At 39.0% G+C, this 10159-nt stretch overlaps 1 protein-coding gene across 1 annotated transcript; it reads right to left on the reverse strand.

Moving 5' to 3' along the window:
* Window positions 1-83: 83 nt before the first annotated feature.
* Window positions 84-7071, reverse strand: car15 (carbonic anhydrase 15). Its single transcript, XM_039664401.2, has 8 exons — window positions 6851-7071; window positions 6656-6682; window positions 6373-6549; window positions 4710-4855; window positions 4526-4618; window positions 4367-4433; window positions 2140-2300; window positions 84-1304 (listed from the first exon to the last, which is right to left on the reverse strand). The coding sequence occupies exons 1-8, from the start codon at window positions 7041-7043 to the stop codon at window positions 1080-1082; spliced, it is 1089 nt and encodes a 362-aa protein (XP_039520335.2). The 5' UTR covers window positions 7044-7071; the 3' UTR covers window positions 84-1079.
* Window positions 7072-10159: the final 3088 nt, after the last annotated feature.

Here is a 10159-nt window from a genome sequence, read left to right on the forward strand (position 1 = left end):
ACGAGAAGGGTATGACCACCACAACAAAAACACGCTTGTGAGCCAGTCAAAATAGACAAACCACACTAACACTGTCATTTTCATTTCAACACTTTATTGTTTGCAAAAGAACACTTTGGACTTGAGTCAAACTATCGCTAACTCTGCTATTTTATACAGCACACAGTTTGCCTCCTGAGGTAAGTTTGTATTTTTCACAGAATGATAAAATAAATGATAACAATCATTCAAGTTTGGTGAATACACCTTTATGAGTTCACAAGCTCCACTTATAGTTAGTGAACTTGACGCCTATGCAGTGAACTTTAAGGTGTTATTTGAAATCCTGCGAAGTGCCCTTTGTGAATGACTGGGGAAATTCTCCCATTGAAAAGGCTTTGAGTGATCAAGTTCAGTAAGAAGCGAAGGGAAATACGCACATGGTAGGCTGATCAAAAATAACCAGGATAACTTATACAGATGTGTGACCAAACTACAATTTGATTTTATGCAGAAGTAATTCGCACAATTGTACTTGACAAATTAGTGAATATTATCATATAAGGCCCGTTCACACCAAGAACGATAATAAATATATCCTTTAATAATTGTTTTAAGTCGGGAATAGGGATTTCCACATCACAGCTATAACCAGTGTTGGGGAAACAACTGTAGTCTAGAACTACAATAACCAACATGTTCACACAGCGCACACAAAACACCTCCGCACTCTTGAGGACAGTAGCCTAGTGCTTTCATCAATAAATGGGAATTTATTTATTGTTATTTTCAACAACAAAAAAAAAACCCTAATATTTTGTTGTAAATTTAAAAGTAATGTGTTACTTAACTCGATACTTAAAAAAAGTAATCTTACGAAACTCAAGTAATGTGTTACTCCCAACACTGGCTATAACCATGGCAACAAGGAAACTATGTTATTGGGATCACTTTCATGATTTTGTCCAGCTGATAAGCAAAAAGATTGACAGCCAAATCTTTTTATTTAATCAAAATTTAAATAGCTTGGGCAGTTGTTTTGGTACAGTATTATGTGTCATGAATAGTCCAAGACAAGTATGTTTAATGCTGCCGTTTTGCTATAAGCAAAATGCTAAATATTTAAAAATTAAAAGGAGTAAAAGAACATTTAATCCATTAAAAATGGCAAGAGAGGACACTCCATTGGAGAGCAGCTTGGCGTCTTTGGAAGCGTACACGGGCCGTCCGTAGGTTGGGTGGATGTGTCTGTAGTTGTCATGCAGGAGAACCTGGTCAACAGCTTCTTCCACCGTGGAATATATCCCGCTTACAAACTGCTCAAACTGACGAAAGAAATCACTTGAACGGTATCTCATGCTATTACTTGAACTTTAAAAAGTGACTAAATCATTCAAATAAATTGAAACATTGATGAGCTTAGCAATGAACACGTTGACACTTTAAAGGGATAGTTCACCCCAAATTTTTAATTCTGTCATTATTTACTCACCCTCATGTAGTACCAAACCCGTAAGACCTTCGTTCATCTTCAGTACACAAAGGAAGATATTTTTGATTGAATCAGAGAGCTTTCTGACCACTTTCAAGGCCCAGAAAAGTAGTAAAGACATCGTTAAAATAGTCATAGTTAAAACAGTTGTTCAACAATAATGTTATGAGACTATAAGTAATGACTTTAAATATGTGAGCACCATGACACATGTGTGACGTAGAACCAGGAAGCACTGCACTGTTTACAACATGAACAGAGAGGCAACAGTAAATTTGGACAAACTGCTCAATTCATATGGATTAGTTCTACAATTTTACAATATCTTTATGAAACTTTTTAATTGTCAGTTGCGTATCTATCAATGGAGGGACAGAAAGATCTTAGATTTTATCAAAAAGATCTTCATTTGTGTTCCGAAGATGAACTAAAGTCTTACGGGTTTGGTATGACATGAGGGTGAATAATTAATGGCAACATTTTAATTTATTCTTCATTTATAACTATTCCTTTAACTTGTTCAGCAAAATTCTTTTTTCTTTTCTGTGTTAGTACCCTTGTGGCAAGACTGAAAATCCAAGCACATTATGAAGTGTAAAAAATCTAGAAGCCTTTTTTTTTTTTCTATATTTGCCTTGATTTAATTTAGGACTTTAGTAATGTCTTACCTGAGCCCATGAGATATAGACAGGCACTTCATACACGGTCCACAACACCACTTGTGAACAGGGCGGCGTTGTGAGACTGCCATGATAACGGTAATACTGCGTTAGGTTGTTCTGAGGTAGCAGATTTACCAAAGGAAATGGTCTTATCGATTTTGTTTGTCCTAGAAAGAAAATGAAAATATTTAGTTCGAACTTCAGCAAATGGCCTACTCAAATATACACTGAACAAAATTATAAACGCAACACTTTTGTTGTTTTTCATGCCACTCGGCCGCCATCTTGGCAACGCCTCCGGGCAGCTATTTCGGACTAACAAGACCAGGCTCCTATCTAAATTAATGGGCAGAGACTCAGAACTGCACTTTCACTGGTCACCGAGACATAAAAACTGCATGTATACAAACAGTAATAAAATATGATAAAAATCGCTGAAAAACTTTGCCCCAAAATAAGGTTTAAAACACCTTTCCCCCCACGTTATACTTTTACTGCGCATTGACCGGAAGTTGAAGCCTCGCGGGAGCTGCCATCTTGTAGCAGAACTTCACTTGCGTTAGCATTTCCATTGACTCCCATTCATTTTGGCGTCACTTTGACAGCGAATAACTTTATATCTGAGGTGTTTGAAGACCCCATTTGTCCATTATTTTTTTCTAAAGAAACACGACAATGTATAAAATGCTTCTTTACCTTGTAGCTTATGTTACGGCCCCGTAGAAGCAGTTTTTTGTAAAACTAGGCTAACGATTGCGTCATAACCACGCGACTCTCTGTCGCACAGTAGAGAGATTACCGTATGGACAGGAGGAGAAGCTCGCGGGTAATCTGGGAAACGTGGAGGCAAAATGACAAAATAATTAATCAGAATACATAGCAAACGTTTCTCCTGCTCCTAGCTCATGGACAGCTCCTACTCACACTTTCCGCCTCTGCAAGTTTCGGAAGGGAATGATTCAGATTTCTCATGCCAGATTGGTTGCTCACGTCACATCTACGTCGTCAAGCTCTGTTTGAGTCGGTTTGAGTCTGCGCGTCAGGAACGAAAGTACTAAAAAAATCACTAAAAATGGGCTTCACTTGTCTCATTGGAGTTCCAATGAGATGGCTCTGTCCACTTCTTATACTGTCTATGACTACTGCTCGCTCTAGATTCCGGGAGATTTGAACTAATTTGCGGTCATTTGCGGTATCAATCTGTGGGAGACTCCCGGGAGACTTGGGTTGTCTGATATTTACTCAACTAACACATATCAAACCTGCCGCCTTTTCAAACAGTAACATATTTATATGCGTCGATGGAACCAGACGATAGGCTTAAATGTTTCCCGGCTTGACTGTTAAAAGCAGACGATTGGCTTTCCAGCAGGAGGGGCGGGGCAACCGCCATCTTTGGTGTTAGGGGTTTTCCTACATAGTTGCATTAAGGATTGAGGTGGCATGTCTCTATATAAATAGTCTCTGGCTGAACTCAAAGATCTAAGACTTTTTCTATGTACACAAAAGGCCTATATTTCTCTCAAATATTGTTCACACACCTGTTGTCACCTCACAGGTGCGGCATATCAAGATGCTGATTAGACAGCATGATTATTGCACAGGTGTGCCTTAGGCTATATTAAAAGGCCATTCTAAAATGTGCAGAAATTCTTTGGTTATGCAAACCGATTGTTGCATCAGCTGTCTGGGCGGCTGGTCTCAGACAATCTTTGAGGTGAAGAGGCTGGATGTGGAGGTCCTGGGCTGGTGTGGTTACATGTGGTCTGCGGTTGTGAGGCCGTTTGGATGTACTGCTAAATTCTCGGAATCACCTTTGGAGACGGCTGATGGTAGAGAAATGAACATTCAATACATGGGCAACAGCTCTGGTGGACATTCAGTCAGCAATAAATGTGTTAGGGATGCTCTAGTCGGTGTTTACGACGTTCTAGGCCCTGCCAATATCCAGCAACTTCGCACAGCCATGGAAAAGGAGTGGACCAACATTACACAGGCCACAATCAACAACCTTTTTTCCCCTTTTTTCAGACACAGTAAAACTGCACATTTTATTAGACAGATTTGTGAACAATATTTGAGAGAAATAGGCCCTTTGTGTACATAGAAAAAGTCTTAGATCTTTGAGTTCAGCTCATGGAAAATGGGGGCAAAAACAAATGTGTGTTTATAATTTTGTTTAGTGTATATAGCCTATATTTTTACTTTGAAAAAGTGTATTGTCTCAACCAACCTTTGTAGGCAACAAAAGGAAGTGCACTTGAGATGGACTGGAAGTTTTCATTATGCAGATATGTCACCTGTCATAGTATTAAAGATAAAACACAAACCAATGGTGATAATGTTTATTATGCATTGATGAAATGTTACTTTAGATAAAACTACATCTTACATCAACAAAGATGCCAAGCACGGCTAGTCCGGTTGGGTCTTCAAGTGCGGAAGTCAAGTTCGGATGTGTGGATTTGATGTTGACTATGTGCATCTGCGCACAAACCATACGGACAAAAGTTACAAAAAACGTAAAGTGAACATAATTGCTTAGTTTTCAAATAAAGACAACGGAAGGCCCAAACCTCCATAGGAAACCTCAGGTGGTCCAGAGTGTGTTCTGATCCGTTTGAAGAGACACTTCCCCAATGGAAATGCAGCTGGATTGTGCGATATGTTCCAGGAAGCCCTCCGCCACTCACCTGCATACCGTTACCCACCTCCAGCACAACTACACACAAAGACACGTTTCAGACAGGTTTCATTCACAAGGAACCCTCCAATAATACGTAGCTACACCTTGAAGATTCCTGGGATAAAAGCATCCCAACCATCTTTCTAAAGGTCAATAGACTGCAACTTTCAGTTTCCAGAGGTAAAAACTGCAATCATTTTCTCCATAGGAAAACTATTTTTAACTTAACTTACAGGTCTAATCCTTTAAAGTCGTTTCTGTGAGTTCTGAGGTTGTTAATCAATGGTATATGCATTTGTTTAAGCCATTTTAAAATAATCATGATTGACATCTGAATTTGTGAAAACTACATTACCCATAATGCTCTACAAGAAATTAGACTAATCAGCGAGTTGTTGAGAGCAAATCGAGCAAAAGAAATTGCAGGGAACACCCAAAAGGCGTACAGCATGACCTAATCGAGTTGGTCCTGCTATGTTGTCAAAACAGTTCTTCTGACCCTAAATGATGGAATGTGTATTTCTTAAAGGAATAGTTCACCCAAAAATGAAAATTAAGTCATTAATTACTCACCCCTATGCTGTACCAACCCCGTAAGACCTTCGTTCATCTTCGGAACACAAATGAAGATATTTTTGATTAAATTTGAGAGCTGTATCACTACCACATAGGCACTGTAAGGGATTGAAACTTGACGGCCCAGAAAGTCATTGAAGAAAATGTTTAAATATTCCATGTGACTACAGTAGCTCAACTTTAAGTTTATCAAGCGACGAGAATACTTTTTCCACAACGTATGCGCGAGAACTGAACAAGAAGTAGTAGAAAAATAACATAGTTCTTGCTTATGCGTAGTGGAAATCTCTTGAACTCTCATCTCAGGCCCAGAAGGAAGAAAAGGAATAGTCGAATAAAGTCGTTATTTTTGTTTGTTTGTTTTTTCGCACAAAAAGTATTCTCGTCGCTTGATGAACTTATAGTTGAGCCACTGTAGTCACATGGAATATTTAAACATTTTCTTCATTGACTTTCTGGGCCGTCAAGTTTCAATCCCTTAGGGTGCCTATGTGGTAGTGATACAGCTCTCAAATTTAATCAAAAATATCTTCATTTGTGTTCCAAAGATGAACGAAGGTCTTACGGGGTTGGTAGAGCATGGGGGTGAGTAATAATGACTCAACTTTCATTTCTGGGTGAACTAACCCTTTAAACAACCATGTAGGAACGCAATATTCCAGGATGACAATGTCAAGATTTATCAGGCTCACACTGTGAAAGAATGGTTGTGAGGAGCATGAAGAGTCATTTTCACACATAAATCGTCTCGTCCAGAGCTTAAATTCATTGAGAGTCTTTGGGATGTGCTGGAGGAGACTGCTGGACTCTTGCATTGTCAAAACAAGATCTTGAGCAAAAATGTATGCACCTCATCATGGAAGTAAATGCTATGATGTTATTTCAAGAGGTGCTTCAATTTTTGTGCAAGAATACTTCCAAAACTAGCTGAAAGAGTGGACGGGTCGGGTACTAAGGCACTCCATAGAATCACTTACTAGAGTGACCCTGGTTTGTCAGCCACCATTGGCCTTTATGAGTCAAATTAAAACCCTCCAGGTGCAGCGAGTCCAAAGAATCGTTCTTCATCAGCTGACGGTCCAGGTTGATCGGAGACTGATGGCTCTCCAGAAGAGGATGGCAAGAGGGGTAGCTGTCTCCCCATGCATATGGATCTACCAAGAACAATTAAATCTTGTTTCATGTCATGACAAAACTAGTATTGACGAAATTAGTACTTTTTGTCCTTTAAAACACATACAGTTAAAAAAAAAAACTCACCACAGTGCTCTTCGTCATAACAGAAGTCTGAGGGGAAAACAGTTAAAATCTTTATCAAAGTTTATAAAATCACTTTTGTTTCAGTCAAAGGCATTCAACTAAATCCCTTATAAGTAAAATGGCAATATAGCAATGTAGGAAAAGTTGCCAACAGCACCAGAAAATAAATTTAGCATTGAATATCCTGTCACTCACCGTCATCACTGTGTGCCAATAAAACCACAGAAAGCATCAGCATCAGAAGTAACATCATGCGCTTAAAATTAATAAATATGTTCCCACCGGTCTTGCACCCCAAAAAATAGAAAAGACACAGAAAACGGGGGTTTAAATAGTGATCTTCTTGGATGGAGGTAGGATGTCTGGGTTTTTTTCTGACCGTGCTCATTTGAGCGTGTCACTGCCACTGCACTCGTCCACAGTCTCAAACAAATAACACTTGTTGAACGAGGAACCAGAGAAGTGAACACTGACTATAGGCATTGAACAAAGCTGTTAAGTTTTAAATAAAGCTAATAGAAAGTTTTACCAAGGTTTTACCGTGGCCCCAAAAAGTACTTGAAAATTTTAAGTTGAAACTGATCATTTTATTTAGCAAGGTCACATTAAATTGATAAAAAGTGACAGTAAAGACGTAATGTAAAATGCTGATAAGCATATAAATGCTGTTTCCATGAATCCCGGAAAAAAAAATGTTGGTTTCCATGTTTGAAACATCCCAATTACAATTGATACAGAAGATGCTAAAAATTCAGCTTTGCAGGTATAGTATTTCAGTTATAACTTAAAATATTGTATATTATAATATGCAAGACATTTTAATATATACTCCAAGTTGTATTCAGTTGTATTCATGTATTAGAATGACTTCATTTAGCAAATTGATATTTTTTATCGAATGTAATGACATTTAGACTTCTTAAAGGGTCTTAAAACTTTTGGGGGCCATTGTACAACAAAATAGTTCTCATGAGACATCACAGTAAATCCTTTATTTGGGAATGTCACACCTATGTCACTGATGTCTAATCTCTGGAGGAGGAGAATTCCCAGGAAGCTTGTGGACCCCAGCTTTTACATCAGGGAACTGAGTATTTCCTTACATTTGGGATCCCCCGTTGGCTCACATGACATTTAAGAGCGATCTATTTCCAGAACAACCAGGGAAATCTCAGAGAAGGCTTTTAACATGTTCAGAGGACTCATTCTGGATTAAAGTCATCACACAAAAGATTCAATTAACACACGCGTTATGAGATCTTAAAGGGGCTATTATATAGAATTCAGAAATTGTGCTCACAACACGTACAAAGAGCTAAACATGATTCAAGGACCCCGATCAAAGTGGTTTTTCGTTCTTAGCTAAGAAGAAAAAAGAAGCTGAAAATACCATTGCAGTGATATACCGTTAATGAACATCCTGACGCCAGCAATGTTACAATGAATGTCAATATGTGCTGCGCACTTTTCTATCAATTACAAAATAAACACAATAATGACAGCGGTGAAAACAGAAGTTAAGAAAGTTAAAGGTAAAGATTAACCCCTTTTCTCAGCATGACACATTGACATAACACACAATAGTTCTTTCAGCATTATCCTGAACATTGTTTAAGTATTTATTTCACGCGTCATTGAACGGAAGAGAGGCTCTAGGGAGCGTGCATCAATGTCACATCCTTTGGATTTTCCCGGCAAAAACGTCCCGAATCCAATGGGGGTGGTGATGGCGCAGTGGATAAGACACATGCCTTTAGTGTGAGAGATCCAGGTTCAAATCCACTGCGAGACACCAATGAGTCCCTGAGCAAGACACTTAACCCCTAGTTGCTCCAGAGGCATGCGACCTCTGACATATATAGCAATTGTAAATCGCTTTGGATAAAAGCGTCAGCTAAATGAATAAATGTAAATGAATCCTTCACACAAAGCAGTCTACAGGCTTAATATAGACAACCTAAATCGGGGAAGGTCTCGTTTTTTAAAGTTTCGTTACAAGCCGTTCACACATTGGCAATAAAACGTGATTGAAGGTATGGTAGGCAATTGTGGAGAGGCTAGCGATAGCGAGCTAGCTTTGAAAGCATAAGATCCCACCCTCCGTTCAGAGCGTCTCCAAAGACACGACTCCTTGACAGCAGTCTTCAAACCGCCACGACATGAGAGACATCATTAAACTACTTCATGTCTCAAAGCACATAACATGAAAATAATAATGAATTTAACTTACAGAGCTCTAGTTGTACCACCTGACTGTGGCAGGTTCAGCATTGATAGTAGTCTGAGGACTGAATGCAATAATTAGACGTACATTTTTGTTTTAATATTTCCATCACTTCTATTATTGATTGCTATCAGGATGTGAAAAGAGTTTTTAACCAGTGTAACCTAAAGGGTTTATAAAACAAATTGCCTAACCTATAGCCTGACTTTGTCATATTCATATTCCAGTCAGAATGTGAGTCTGACACTGCTCCATAGGGCTTTGACTATGAGGTGTGTCTTAACCGAACCAGGAAAAAATACCTCTGCACTCAATTGGATAGACCTACAACCAATCAGAGCAGTGCAACAAGTCAGCTAAATAGTTGCATTAGCATAATTGTTAACAGAACTCAACTGCACGCACACTTCGAAGAAGTAAAATAATGAGTGTTGATTCTTTTACTTGGTCCTCCATGAGTGTGAGTGCAACCAAAGGAGAAACAAACAACGACCACAGGGTTTTCATTGCGTCCCATCTTCTTAACGACCATCGTAGCCAGGTGATAAATTAAACTTTTGCAGAATACCGTAGGAAGAATCCCACTGAATCCTGCGCTGTCGATTTCTTTTACAACAAACACTATAGCGGAATCTAAATGGCTACATCTCAATTCTCTAGCTGCAGTCATCTTTGAAGGAAACCAGTTTAACCCAAGCGCTCTTTGATAACGTTGTGATTTCATAACTGCAGATCATCTGTCCATCATCTTATAAAGCCTGCCCTGGCAATTTGATTGGCCCGACCATTTCTAAACTGATCATAATAAAGCATCAAAGTCCCGCCCACAGCCTAAGAGAGCGCTGGTGCCGGAAGTAAATTTCCCATTCACTTCTCCCATTGACATTTTGTAAAATCCATATCTAAAGAGTATTAGAGCATGTCTGAGGATAACCAGCTACGGCTGAACTCATAAGCACACAACATATCATTTCGAGTGAAAAAACGAAAAAAAAAAAAAAAAAGTCAAAGGTACAAGCCTGTGTACATATTTTCAATTCCGAGCAAAGGAACTACTCCTCCCATGAACCACCGCGCCTCACTGAAGTCGACTGAAGCCACCGTGAAAGAGCCTTTTGAGTGACTTCCAAATCTGAACTTTTTCCTCCAGTGAATTTTATATAGTGAATGTGAAGGAAAACTCCATTTCCTCGATTTACTGACTTATATGTAAAACGCATTTGCAGCTGCACATGCTAAAACATTGAGCATCTGGCTCTCTCATAGGCTGTGCTGCAGCA

Source organism: Pimephales promelas, chromosome 23 (assembly GCF_988280905.1).
Source record: "Pimephales promelas chromosome 23, fPimPro1.hap1.1, whole genome shotgun sequence".
Taxonomy (NCBI): Eukaryota; Metazoa; Chordata; class Actinopteri; order Cypriniformes; family Leuciscidae; genus Pimephales; species Pimephales promelas.